The sequence below is a fragment of the Lepidochelys kempii genome, chromosome 7 (genome assembly GCF_965140285.1).
Source record: "Lepidochelys kempii isolate rLepKem1 chromosome 7, rLepKem1.hap1, whole genome shotgun sequence".
NCBI classification, from domain to species: Eukaryota; Metazoa; Chordata; order Testudines; family Cheloniidae; genus Lepidochelys; species Lepidochelys kempii.
The window spans coordinates 8,856,939-8,872,119 of record NC_136386.1 but is presented as its reverse complement, the minus strand read 5'-3'; the positions used below and the strand labels follow the sequence as shown (position 1 = coordinate 8,872,119).

The 15,181-nt window shown below is 42.2% G+C and overlaps 1 protein-coding gene across 2 annotated transcripts in view; it reads left to right on the top strand.

Moving 5' to 3' along the window:
• TAFA4 (TAFA chemokine like family member 4) overlaps positions 1-10,739 on the top strand; it is a 113,041-nt gene extending 102,302 nt beyond the window's left edge. For both annotated transcript variants that reach the window (XM_073354808.2, XM_073354806.2), the window contains exons 5-6: positions 1,918-2,042; positions 9,003-10,739. In XM_073354808.2, coding sequence (XP_073210909.1) covers positions 1,918-2,042; positions 9,003-9,014 — 137 coding nt within the window. In that variant the 3' untranslated portion in view covers positions 9,015-10,739. The remainder of the gene's footprint in view (positions 1-1,917; positions 2,043-9,002) is intronic.
• Positions 10,740-15,181: the final 4,442 nt, after the last annotated feature.

Below are 15,181 nucleotides of genomic sequence, written 5' to 3'. Positions count from 1 at the left end.
TCATTTATATCTCCGATAGGTTGAATGGAAAGTATCAAAAGTCAAACTGTTATTCCAAAAAGGTATTTTTCAGTCCACAGATGCCTCTAAATGCCACCTAGACTGAAAGAATACCTTGGAAAATAAGTAATTGAATCAGCATTTCAGCAACTGAATCTTCCAGTGTCAGCTTGCTGTTCGTTAACCTAATTTGACGGTTGCAGCAGTAGGAAAGTACCTTTGGACTAATGAAAAATTGTTTATCCTTTACATGAAGTAAACTGTGTTATTTTTGTACATCTCTTTAGAACAAGGTACTTTGTTAAGTATGAAGTTCAGTATTTTGTGCACATAGTAAAATAGTGCAAAGGAACTAAATCAACATTTGTCGCTTTATTTTATTTTGCAATCCACGTTAGATTATGTAAAATTGCAGACCCATGTCTTCCAAATTGTTTTCTGTGATTTGATTAATCCCACCTACAGTACTAATGTTAAGTCAGGAACGCATTGCAAAAGTTTGTAACATTTTGTGGCAAAATATATCTGTTGTTTGTTTGCATTAGTAAGAAGTCACGGCTACTTTTGTAAAACTAAAAAGCACAGTCGGAGACCAATTGTGTTGAGTAGAAAATTGTTAAATCTGCATAAAGTATAATAGTCTACTGTAAGAGTTACAGGATGCAATTGAAAGTAGATTCTTAGTTAACTATTCCTATTCAGTTTTTTTTCAATGGTATTAAAATAGAGTCCCCACTTCTGGGTCTTTGTTCTACGTGAATCTCTGAGAGAACTCTTGTAGCTCAAAGGTCTGAGCCATTATATTTTCTTACCCACTGACAGAGCTGCTTCCAGCCTAGCACATACATCCAGGTTAAACATTTACTATCCTGCACTCAACAGATCGACTCCATTTGAGTGTACACTTTTCATAGCAAACATGTGTGATATTCTCATTAGCTGCTGCTGTTCTTATTAATTGTATTACACTGATGTGAGCATCATCTGCGTGTGCCATTTACTCTCCATCTTGTCACTAGGTTTTTGGGCCTATCAGCTGTGGCTGGGTTCAGGGCTCCCTTGGAAATCCATTTCATTAACAGTTCAGACCAGATTGGAGTGGTCATAAGGAAGTAATTGCCAGAATTCTTCCCAGTCCCTGCATGTCCTGTTTGGGACGATAGTTCTTTGGTTAGAGACAAGACCATGAGCCATGCCCAGTCCATCACAATGGGAAAGAGATGGTACCACTTCAGCCCCAACCTCCTCCTGACCATGTCAGCTGCAGGGTGTGAGGACTGAAGCCTAACTATGATCCTTACTGCCATTCTGACACCTGTTTGTCTAGCTAAGGTAGTTTATCACCATGATATCTAAGCGTCCATCTCCACACCAGCATCATGGAACCGATATCCTGTCTATCCTGAGACATGGATGCAGCAGTTGTGGACAAGTAGTACTTGGCTACACACTTCAGTAATGCTCAGCAGTGGGGTGTGACTTCTAACGCACACCAATGTGCTGCGCACTAACCGGCCTGTGTCCACCCTGATGGTGTGTACAAAAATCCCCTCGTGCCTGCTAACCTAATACTAGTTTTGGTGTGCATTATTGCACTGTGTAGACAAACTTGTAAGTGCTAACATCCATAGGCAAGAAGCCAGGGCAACTTAAACATTCGCTGGCTAGCATAAATAACTCAACTCAGGGAATTCAAGGGGACTGCAGTACTCATGCGAGTAAGGGTTTTAGAATCAGGTCTTTGCAGACTGGTTAATCATGGTGAATACATTTTCCGCCAAATGGATAAATGCGAGATTAAATATAAAAAGAACAGGACACTATAATTTTTAAACAAATAAGTGGCTCACAGGTCACTTTCCTGTAGCTGAAACGATCAACTGAATAGAAAAGATTGTGCTCTGTTTCTGTTTCTAGCCTCCATTGTCATCCAGAAGTGGTGGTGTCGCATGAACCCTTGCCTGGATGGAGAGGACTGTAAAGTGCTACCGGACTATTCAGGCTGGTCTTGCAGCAGCGGAAATAAAGTCAAAACCACAAAGGCAAGTACAGAGAGAGTGTATATTTAAAAGATATGCAGTGTTGTTGTAGCCATGTTGGTCCCAGAATATTAGAGAGACCAGGTAGGTGAGGTGATATCTTCTATTTAACCGGGTGAGAGAGACAAGCTTCCGAGCTTACCCAGAGCTCTTATCCGTGTAACCTCGTGTCTCTCACCAACAGAAGTGGGTTCAATAAAAGCTATTACCTCACCCACCTTGTCTCTCTATATTTAAAGGTGACAGTCTGGTGACAACATGCGCTCGTTTCCATTGCCCCTGCTCCGCAGTTAGCATCAGTCTCGCCATCTTCAGTGTTGGGTTTTTTTAAAACAGTGATGTGTGTGGTTGCTCCCAGCTGGATCTTAGCTGAGGAGCAAATACTCCTCTCTCCAGCACCTAGCTTGATTAAATTAGCTGGGTGCTATACTGATCCGACAGAGGGCCGAGTTAGGGCCTGCACATCCCTAGCACCTCTCTCATTCTCAACGGAGGAAGGGCTAGGATCCTCCTAGTGGGTTATCACGTGGCTAGCTCTGCCTCAAACTCAAAAGTCTTCCCAGAGAGCTGAGTTTTGCACCGCATGGGGGTTAGCATCTCTTGCACTGTCTCCCCAAAATCCTGCCCTCTCATCCCTTTTCAGCAGGATGTCACCAGTGCCCTACGGCAGGAGCAGGATTTGCCCCTTCTGGCCGGGCTTGGTCTGTCCTGAGGACAGATTGCTGAGCATGCCTTATTGTGCCCGTCAGCAGAGAGGGTCATTGTCACGGGCAAATATTCAGTCAGGCAAGCCCACCAAATTCATTTTGGGCCCAACTCTTCAGCCTTTGATCGGTGAATAAACCATGCTGCTGTGAACAGTCCCCTGGAGGTCAGACTGTTTGCGTGAGGAAGGACAGCTCACTTGTATTGATAGCAGGATAATGACCTTGACTTGCAAAATGAGACTGCAGGGCCAAGATTTTCACAAGTGGCTGACTAAAGTTTGGTTCCCGACTCTGTGGTTAGACACCAAAATGAGTGACCTGACTTTCGAAGGTGTGGAGGATCTGCACTGATTTCTGAGAGGAGCCGTAAAGCTCTCTGCACCATGGAAGGTCTGCCCACCAACTTAGGGGCATAATTGTGGGCTTACCTTCAGCTGCCCATTTTTTAATGTCTTGGCCAAGGTCTTAGTTAGGAAGCCCAGATTCCTAACTAATGACCACTGACTATGAGGCAAATATCTCATCCCTCTGACTATTTAACAAGCTAAAATTAATTCAAGGAGCTAAGATTTGGCAACACATAGTGGACTGTGTGTCTAAATACATTGTGAAAATAGCAGGCAACAACCTGTAAAGTTAAATGGTTAGCCTTTGACCCCTCTCCACATCGCTTCAAATTGAGAATGGATTCGGCTGTTGGTTATGAGTTAATAAGCAAATGTTGCTGCCAGATTCCATTTGACAATGACTGTTTCACACAGTAGTGAAAGGATATAATAAATTCTATATTAGATCAGAAAAAATTAAGTGTATCAGGCAACTGTTATGTGATACTGTGAGTAGTCATTAGCTGGGGGATAACAACCCAGATCCCATGATGATGGGCTAACTAAATACCCAAGTAGAGAGGTACAATTCATAGTCTGAAAAACACTGCTGCTGTTTTCAAGGTTAGAGTAATTGTTAAAAATTAATATTTGCGTAATACTATAGTCCTGGTAAAAACATATAAATCATTGCCATACCCCTGCCTCCCGCAGTTTACCATCTCTGGCCCGGATCTTGCAATTGACCGTCCATATGTACAGTGCATTGTAAATTGCAGGATTGCGGGGGGATGGGTCCATTCCTGTGAGTTGCTAAGCTCCTACTGCAAACTGCTGATTATCTTCCATCTGTGTTAAAGTCCATAGAAGTGGCGTGCTCTCATGGGATCAGGCAGTAAGTCAGACATGGAATAAGGAGAGATGACTTCAAACAAAGGAGTGAGCTGGAGAAAGTAGAAATTATATATAGGAAGTAACAGAGCTACCCCCATTGACATGAGTGAGGGATCTAGCTCTATATATCTAGTAAAAGGCAAGTTAAAATAATTTTTAAAAATTAGGCACGGGTTAGGTATACTCAATGGCTTTAAAAATGAACAAAGGAAAGGGTTAAAAGGCCAAACTAGGAACATTGCCAGGATTAATAACATAAGGGCTGGTGCTGCAAGCACTTCAACGCATTTGGTTTCCTTTGCTCCCACTGATTTCAGTGGGACTGACCAGGCATCTGAGTGTAACTGCTGATGTATGTGAGTGTTTGAGGGGCCTGGCTCATAAACAGTGAAAAGAGGCAGCAGGAGCTTGGCGTGGGGCAAATTCAGCAGGTGCCGTTTATATTATTATCCCTAAAATAAAACACCCTGCAACCAGCAAACGAAAGAATAGGCTAATGCATTTTGATGGCCATGGGGATGTCTTCAGAAAGGCAGAGTGGGGCAAATCATTCTGCCTTCAGTTAGACCTGTGTGAATTCCTAGACCTACCCAAACCCATTGGGGTCCAACTGAGGGCAGAGTTTGTCCCTGAGAAAGCTAGTGTTGTTTCGTGAAGTCCCTCCTTTCCTTGGCTGGGGCGTGGAGTAAGTTCTGCACTGTAGCAGACCACTCTGGAGGGACATTTAATGGAAAGGGTATGCAAAGAACAGGTGCACGTCACTTGTTCTAGCATATTTTAAATATAAGAAATGTTCATTGTAAAATGCAGTGAGGGGAAAAAATTGTTTTCTTAAATGGGCAGATGTGTGAATTCATATATTGGCAAATACTTATCGATAGAAATACAGAGAGATAGGTATACTGGAATTAATGCTCTGACTATGCTGTGTGCATGCTTTTTCCCTTTTCCACTCCCTTTGGAATTTTTTTCTCCCTCCTTTTGGATGGTAAACTCTTGAGGACAGGGACTGCTTTTCTATAAGTGTATGTCTAGCATCCGCCACAATGAGGTCCCTAATTCTGACTCAGGACTTTGGGCACTGCTTTAATATAAATACAAAGATGAAGAATAAGTAGCGTTATGTTTCAATGTCACCTAAGCTTGGGATCCTCTTGAACCAGTGACAGGCTGCATTTCCTTCTGGGCACAAGACAATAGCTTCTTCAAAAGAAAGGCCACCCAATGAGCTGCCCAGCAATGCACATTTCTTAGTATGAACTCTATGATAGATCACTGCTTCTTTGTGGTTATTTTGTTTAATGTATTTTGCGTGCGGACAATGCAGACACATTACTGCTTATGCTCTGTATTCATATACATAGACACATCGATATTAAAGTCAGAAGGGACCATCATGATCATCTAGTCTGACCTGCACAACACAGGCCACAGAATCTCACCCACCCGCTCCTGCAATAAACCTCTCACCTATGTCTGAGCTATTGAAGTCCTCAAATTGTGGTTTAAAGACTTCAAGGTGCAGAGAATCCTCTAGCAAGTGACCTGTGCCCCATGCTACAGAGGAAGGCGAAAACCTCCCAGGGACTCTTCCAATCCGCTCTGGAGGAAAATTCCTTCCCGATCCCAAATATGGTGATCAGCTGAACCCTGAGCATGTGGGCAAGATTCACCAGCCAAACATACAATTTGCTTACCCATCCAGGCCTTTCTGTATCTATCTATGGTGCTGCATTCCTTTATCAGGAGGTAAACCTGTGAGGTGTACTGTGTGAGGTGGGACTATGAATGCAACAGTGCTAAATCCCCAGTAGTAGTGACATTTCATTTAGCACTGCAAAAAGACAAAATCTCATAGTACTGTTCCCCAAGTTGTCATGACACTATCATTGGTTTTTAGGATTCTGCCACTTGAGAATAATTCTCAAATAATAAAACTTTATTAATCCAGCCAAGACTGACTGGAAAGGTATAAAACATTTTATGTCCTTGATTAATTTATGCATATACAGTAAATTCATTTGTATTACTGCTTCCAGCTATCGTGTAGGGCCGTTACAAAAAATTATGAAGTCTGGCACTGCAGTTTCTAAATAACTGTGTACAGTAGAAGATTTTACTGTAAAATAAACAGGTTGATTTTACAATCATTACTGTCCTGTGGGAGAAGAATTATGTATGTTGTAATCAGCGATCAGGATTTTTTAAAAAACGAGTTAAGTAGAATTGACAAAAATAGCACTTCAATGGACAAAAATCTTGATTCCCCATTAGGCGAGTGGTACTGAAACTGGACACTAGTTGATATAAAATAGGAGAACATAGGAATAGCTGTATCTGATTAGACGAGTGGTCCGGGTGACCCAGTCACAGCAGCTGGCTGAATGCTTCCGAGGGAAAAGTTATAAGAAACCTCTAGATAGACAGCTCTAGAATGACCTGCCCAAAGGGGGAGATTCTTCTTAATGCCCACAATTTAGTGGTTGGCTTATGTCTCAAGTTGTGAAGGTTTAAATCCATTCCAAATTTAAAAACAAGGTTTATTTAATTGATTTACATGTTTGATTCCTTTTTGAAGCCTATAAGGTCTTGGCCTCGATGATAGTTGGTGGCAGGGAGTTCCACAGACTAAATATGCATTGCAGAAAGCAAGTTCCTTTGATCACTTTTTACGTTGACTTTCAATTTCATCAAAATAGTAGCCAGACATGCAGTCTGAGACACTCATATATTTATTGTGTATTTATAGATGTAGTTACAATGACTAATCAAGGAGAGTGAAACAAGTAAATGCTTCTTTCTTGGAGTAATTGTCTTGTGAAGTCAAATAAAAATGAATGGAATACTTTCTGCCCATGTTTATATTCATCAAGGAAAGCAGACCAACAGAGCTGTTTTAAAATACATTTTAGTTGTGATTAGAAACTAGATTTTTGATGTGCTTAATTGCTGACCAGCTAGCTAGCAATTGAAAAATTTCTGGGAAACTTAACAGGGAGTATATACATGTGTTAAACTTCAAGCACTGTTTGTAAAGATACAAGCACTTGCCTGGGCAAAAGCAACATTCTCAAGCAGGGCTTCATCTCCTCTGAACTCAGGCATCTCATTTGCCCCCACTGTCCATCATCTCAGTGTCATTCATGAGTCTGAGGATTCCTTTAACTCCCGTGTCTGCAAATCTGCCCATCTCCCTCTCTGGAAACACTGTCTGTGTTTGCCACTGCCTCAGCTCCAACTCCTCTGACCTCCTCAATGCTTCCACCTTCTAGTTTGGACTATTTCAACTCCTTTCTCCAAGGCTTTCTCAAGTTGCCCTGGAGAAAGCTGCTGCCCACCTTCTCACACAGATATAGGAGCATGTCCACATTGACTCACAGAATCAGAGAAATGTAGAACTGGAAGGGACCTTGACAGGTCATCTAGTCCAGTCCCCTGCACTGAGGCAGGACTAAGTATTGTCTAGACCATCCCTGACAGATGTTTGCCCAGCCTATTCTTAAAAACCTCCAATGATGGCAATTCCACAGCCTCCCTAGGTAATTTGTTCCAGTGATTAACTATCCTTACAGTTAGGAAACTGTTCCTAATGTCCAACCTAAACCACCCTTGCTGTAGTTTAAGCTCATTACTTCTTGTCCTCTCCTCTGTGGTTAAGAAGAACAATTTATCACCCTCCTCTTATACACTTAAAGACTGTTATCACATCTCCCCTCAGTCTTTTCTTCTCCAGACTAAACAAAGTCATTTTTTTTCAATCTTTCCTCATTTTAAAATAATTTTTGATGCCTCCTCTGGATTTTCTCCAATTTGTCCACATCTTTCCCAAAGAGTGCTGCCCAGAACTGGACACAATACTCCAGTTGAGGCCTTATTAGTGCTGAGCAGAGGAGTGACTTCTCATGTCTTGCTCACAATACTCCTGCTAATACAGCCCAGAATGATGTTTGCTTTTTTTGCAACAGTATTACATTGTTGACTCCTATTTAGTTTGTGATCCTATGACCCCCAGATCCTTTTCTGCGGTACTCCTTGCTAAGCAGTCATTTCCCATTTTGTATTTGTGCAATTGATTATTCCTTCCTAAGTTCAGACTTTGCATTTGCCCTGATTGAATTTCATCCTATTTATTTCTGACCATTTCTTCAGTTTGTCAAGATCATTTTAAAATCTAATCCCATCCTCCAAAGTGCTTGCAAGCCTGTCCAGCTGATATCATCTGCAAACATTATAAGTGTATTGCTCTGTGCCATTATCCAAATTATTTATGAACATATTGAAGATATTGAATCTCTAAACTCGACTAGTTTCCATTGCCCATGTCCAGAATCCAGTTCAAAATGACCCTCCTTATTTATGAAACTGCACAGACTTGCTCCGCTGGCCTTACTGACTCTCTGTATGTTCTGTCTCTTTTCTGCCTCACATTCTTTACTCACCTAGCATCAGCCTCCTCTCCGAGGCCTTACACATGATTACTCTGGTGGTGCAAGTGCCTTCCACTCTGCAGCTCATGCCTTCCAGAGCCCTGAATCTCTCTGCGTCATTGACGCGCCATCTGGTTTCCACATTTATCTGAAAACCCGTCTTTTCTCCCTCCCTAAACCGCTACGTTGGCTCTCATTGTGCTTTTAGTGTTTAACTGGGCCTCATGTTGTCTGGCTCTGTAAAGCATTCTGGGATATCATTTTAAAGAAAGGTGCTATACAAGATAATGCCATAAGGAGAGGTTTTCAAAGGCACAAATGGCACGCAGGCATCTTATTCCCAGGAAAAGGGAATTAGGAGTCTAACTGTAAATATGTGTTTTTGAGAATCTTTCCTTCTATTGCCAAATAGCATTGTACTCTATACTAGTTTATATGACTTCTGGTTACATGCAAGTAATATGCAGTACATAGATATGCTGAATGTAATGTAATCATTTAACATGTGTTCATCTAAATAATTCCTTTGCAGGAACAAAACAGTTTTATCACCATTGCTCTGATAGTTTCTATGTGTGTAACTCTCTCTCTCTCTCTCTCCTTTTGTAGGTAACACGATAGCAAAGGATAAACCTGTGTGTCATTGCTGGAACAATGGGATTTGCAGCTGTGTTCCTTTTCTATTTTACATAGTCCCATTTTTTCCTGAGAATACGGTAGACTTTACACTTCAAACTTACAAAATTAGTGAGCTTAGAAGGGCAATACTTCTTTTGACTATGGTGGCGCTTCTTGATGCAGGATTTCCCCATGCAGAACTATACACTTTTAATTTAAAAAAAAAAAAAAGGGGGGGGGGAAGAATTTTATGACTCTACTGAAAATACACTTTGGATTCTCCAGGATCCTACACCTGCAAGCAATTCATAGAAATGCAGACCTGTTCTTCTGAAGCACATCAACTATAAGACTTTATTTACGGCACTGACGGCTGTGAAATCATTTAAATGATTTTAGATCTTTCAAGTAGCTTGGGGGAAGATGGTTACATTAGAAAGAACTGGCATAAATTCATTAGACGGTACCATCTATCATGCAGTACAATGGACCAATGTAAAGCTGGTCTAAAAGCTAAATGAACCTAAGGGATAATGGTGGTAAACCATGTCTCAATGCATTTTCAGCTGTGATTTAGTAAATATTGGTAATGTATGAAGGTGAAAAAATGACTCTCGTAAATCAGTAGCATTTAGCGTATGCCATACGTTTTTTTACAATCTGTGCAATTATATTTATTTCCGTAGATAGTTCCAGCTATTTTAAATTTTACATTCATAAGTGGCAGTGAGGGAATGCAGGGAAGAGACTAAATCTGAAAGTAGATGCAGATTTTATTGTCTTAAATAAATCCGTTCTCTAAGGGAATAACAAAGTATAAATATTCCTTGCCTCTTTGATTCAAGATATGGAAGAGAATTTAGCCATTAGCTAGAAACATTCATTCAGATGCTTCAAAACAAGAGCAGAAACTAGAACTGCATAAGGAAAGCTTTCTGGAAGAACGGTAATCTGTTTAGATTTTCATAGCGTTGGTTGTATTCTAATAGGTAACTTACTTAAAATTCATAAGTCCTAGATAAAAAAGGGATCTTCACTTTCAATTAGTTCTAGTTTATAATGATAATAATTAAGTGTCCACTTCCTTGACAGACTAAATTTTCAAGCTGATATACTTTGTGACACATCATTGTTTCATATTATTTTAGATGTATCTCATTCTGCTTTTCTTACTTGCCTGACTGTTACACTTTTTTTTGTCATCAGACTTCATAAATAGAACTGTAAAAGGAGGTGCAGTTGCAGTCCGTCATTTCATGGTTGCATCATTTTATGGCTTCAGGTGCACTGGGACAGAATTAAATGCAATGATGCAGACAGATATCATGCAGATGAACTGCTACTAACCCAGCTATTGAATACATTGTTATGCTTTATGTAAATATTACTGTAATAACATGCAACTGGTTTTTTATATATCCAGAAATGCCAAAAAATTGAGACTGTTGCACTAATTTAGTTCATTGTGCACAAGCTTTCTAGCTTATGGGAAAAATACCATCAACAATGTGAAGCTGTTTAGTTTGTTTTGTTGGAGTGAGTATAAATATTGACCCAGTCTTACCCCCATTGAAATCAATGGAAAAACTCCCTTTTGATTCCTGTGGGAGGAAGAGCAGGCCCTATATTTTGATTTTGGTCTCTCACTTTTAATTATGTCCTTTGATCACTGCTGAGATCATGGTGGCTATTGTATTTGTTAATAAGTAAATGAGAATTTTTCTGCTACATGTTTTGAAAGCTGCATAGTTATTCCACCTAACAGCCTTTGCCCCTCGAATGGACTCAACATTTTGATTTTTTTTCATTGTAATTTAAGAGTAAATTTAAAGAATCACCTGAAGGATTTAAACTATTTGTATGCACACATGCCCAGTGATATAGTTTTAAGTGAAGATTGTTGTTACTTTGTCATGGTAGCCTAGGCTTGATTATTATTTATCTGTTGTGGTAGGCACTGAACATACGCAGAATAAAACACTGTCCCTATTTGAGAGAGTTTATAATCTAAATAGACAAGGTGGACAAAGGCTGGTAGAAAGAAGCTACTCTCCACTATGCCAGATTTGGAGCAGAGGCTCAAACGCAGGTTTCCCACCTCCCAGGAGCTTGCCCTAGCTCTCAGGCTACTGGCTAGTCAAGGATGGGTCTCAGCTTGCTGGCTTCTATGAATCCCTTTCTTAGGCACCTAGCTTTCCCCATGCATTGTACGGGGAGAATGGGCAGCTGTGGATTCACTGGGCAGCAAGGCAGCTAAAGTATGTCTACACCGTGCACTCCTGGTGGCGGCCCGTCGAGTATGTGCACTGCACGCTCACATAGCATGGGTCTAAATAGCGGTATAGATGCTGAGGCACTGCATAGGTGAGTGAAGACATGCCTGAAGCCTGTGGGTATATACCTCATATGGCACTCTACATGCCTAAGCAATCCCTCCCCCATCTACACCACTATTTTTAGCAGTGTAGTGTCCTGCTACTTTCCGGCTCCAGGAGCCTTTCCCTGCTGCTTCGTCCTTCCCAGGGCCTTTCACGGATGGTGTAGCTGCATACTGCTGTGTGGACAAGCCTGCTTTTCACTGTGGCTTGTAGCTGCATGTACACGCCGCTGCCCGTGGTGTGCAGTGTAGACATAGCCAAAGAGTCAGGCATTGCAATGCTGATGCCTAAGGTCTGTTATGGATCTAGGCCTAAGTGACTTGCCCAAGATCACACATGGTCAGTCGGTAGCAGAGCTGAGAATGGAACCCAGGCATTCTGTGTCCCAGTAACCACAAGGTCATTCGCCTTCTCCATGGATGGAATAAAGGCAATACAGTACCTTACGTACCTTGACGCAGACATACTGAAGATAAGATTTCAGAGCCACTAAAGAGGAAGAAAACAATGACATAAGTTCAGTAACACAGGTTATGCAATGTACAGCTTGCCTTCCTAGAACATCATCCTATGATAATGATTTTATATTTATAAAGCAGCTTTCTTCTCAAAGGATCTCAGGTTGATATACACCCTTTCTGGATTCATTGCACATACTGTAATCTATCTAGCTTTAGGTATGGTGCTGCCCCTTCTTCTAACACCAGTGTCCCGTTTCCGACATCAGCATCACCCCTCTGCTGGGTGGTAGAATTACAGGGCCTTACAAGTCAGCTTCCTACTGGAGGAGAAAACTATAGTGCAGAGTCTGGGTATGTTCTAAATGTAACTTGGTTTATTTACCTATATACACCTATCCTGGAACAGAGATGGTCACAAACAGCATGCAGGCAATCCTCTCTTCCAGAAATCTCAGCCCAGACTGCTTTGCTCCTAGGAAGCTACTCTCTTCTGAGAATTGTCTCCAAATATAGACAATAATGGAGAGAGAAAACTCTATCTGCTGCAGCATCTCTCAAAAGGACCACAGCATATTAAAAACATACAATAATACAGCATTTCTTCACAGACTAAAACCTTGCTCACACACTAAGAAAAATATATGTAATCTGTAAGACTGTTTAATAGTACCATCTGGTGACTCTCACTATAACAATAGGAATCACTTCAGTCACTACTGAAATACAGCAACTTCTGCACAAAACATTTAAACTGTTTGGTAGCGCACATCAACCCTATGAACCATTTTGGACTTGAAGTGAGGAATATAGTAGCCAGCAGAAATTATATGGAGCTTTTGGGTAGGCACAATGCAGTTGCTTAAATTGGAATTCAGAGAGACACTGGTATTAGCATATGTACTCTTGCACAATCTGTAATGGTATAATTAATGTCCACTAAGCAAACAGCTCATCTGAAAGACAGTACCTGCAGCAACATCCTCAAGCACCAGGCCATGGCCTTGATCTGGGTAGACTCAGAGAAAGGAGTGCTCATCTAATTCCTGTGGCACTTGACTCCAGCACTTCAGGTATGTCTACACTGCACTGTAAACCCTGGGCTTGTGGACTTGGTCATTCCAAGCTAATGCTTGAGCATCCACACTGCATTATAAACCTCGGTTTACAATTGCTGGATGCAGGTCTCACAGCCATGCATGTCCACTTTGCACTATGCAGCCCTTCTGACTTGAGTCTGCAGCTTGACCTGTGTCCACACTGCAAAATGACCAGGGTTGGACCTGAATCACAGTGGTACTCTGACCCACCCCTAGTAGCAGGGTTCTAGCGTCTGGGTCTGACCTGATCGATGCGTGGACAGAAGGGGAGTTTGGGCTCAAACTTGAGTCAGAGCCTGGGCTTAAGGTAGGTCTACGCGGCAATAAAAAAAGTGTCACTGAGTCGCAGAGCTTGAGTCAGCTGCCTGGGGCTCGTGGAGCTTGGGCTACAGGGCTGTAAAATTGCAGTGTAGATGTTTGGGCTTGGGGCTGGAGCCTGGGCTCTGAGATCATCCCCCTGTCGCGGGGTCTCAAAGTCCGGGCTCCAGGCTGACCCTGAATGTCTGTGCTGCAGTTTTATAGCCCTACAGCCTGGGACTTGCAAGCCTGAGTCAGCTCACCAGGGCCAGAGGTGTCTGTGCTGCCAATCTTTTATTGCAGTGTGGACACATCCCCAGAGGTCTCTCTTGTCCAAGTAGAGACGCTGACCTACTCTGCCTAACGTTGGAGATTTTGACTACAGTACTTCTCATTGCATGGAAGCAAGGTTGCTGAGATCTTCAATCTATTTGTGGTGCTTGCAGTATATATTGAGCTCCACTTGAGCTGTATTAACATTTTAGCTTAGGGATCAGGACCCCATTACAATGTTGGGGCTTTTGGGCATTGCCATAATATAAATAAGTATAAAAGGGTAGGATGCCCAAAGTGCCTAAGGGTATGTCTATGCTGTGATTAAAAAAAACCCGTGACACCGAGTCTCTGACCCCAGGTCAGCTGACTTGGGCTTATGGGGCTTGCTCTTGCATGGGTACGAATAGCAGTGTAGATGCAAGGGAGGAGGGTCTCAGAGCCTGGGCTCCAGCCTAACTCTAAATATCTACACTTCAATTTTAGAGCCCCACAGTCCGATCCCTATGAGTCTGAGTCAGCTGACTCTGGCCTGCTAGGCAATGCCACGGCCCTTTTATTGCAGTGCAGCCCTACCCTAAGTGATTTAGGAGCACATGTTCCACCGATTTTCCAATGAAACGTGGGGTCCTCTGGGTATGTCTACACTGCAAAAAAAGGTGTGTTCTTAAATCATGTTAACTCACCTGTGTAACCCTGAGGTTAAAATAGCTGGGAAGCACAGCAACTTGGCTTTTAAACTTGGATTAGCAGCGTGAGTTAAAACCTGTAGGGGAACCTGCGTAACTGAGTTAAAGGCTGAATTGCCGTGTCTTCCCTGCTAATGAATCCAAGTTAGCTAACCCAAGTTAAGAACACTCCTTTTATTCGCAGTGAAGAGACACAGTTGGCCACTCGTGCACTTTTGAAAGTCCCACCCAACATTTAAAAATTGTCTTTTACAAGCTAGTCCCCATAGTCCAGTTCCATAAATGTAGGTGTCAGCTCCCACTCTTACTCATTTGGATGGAAATTCACATAGGTAATGGTTTAGAATAACAGCCTCATTAACGTGCAAGAGTTGTTTTGCATTTTATAAAGCCCTATGGCTCTATTATTGCTATGAAGACAAAGTCACCACAAGAAGAAATTAATTACTGTTAGAACACTTCAGGGGCTGTTCTACCTCAATGCGTGTGTGTGTAACTCCCGTTAATGCTAATGGAAATTCTGTGCACTTGAAAGGAGAACAGTTCAGTAGTGTAATCACGTGATTACAGCACGTGACACCAAATGATATTCAATGAAATCTTGCCACAGAAATCAATATGGGCTACACTGAGCTTTTGGCCCAGCCCTGGGCAAGGGGAAGCGCTCAGTTGTACCACACTAGGAGAACGCCAGAAAGGAACTGTGTTCCTGCAGAGAAGTCAGATATTACATCCTTTTATTGGGTGCAGGTTACTTCCCACTTCACATTGGCTCAGTGGCATAGTGGGAGTGGATGTGTGTGTGTGGGGGGGAAGGAGGAGTGACAAGGCTCTGGCCTCTCCATCCGTTACCGCCCCCTTCCAGCCCATCCGGTCAGTGGGTGGAGGAGGGAGGATTGGGCATGCTCTCCCTGCGTGGCTGAGGCTTTCTCGACCATATACCTACACAGTCCTATGGGTGTGTGTTTTTATGAT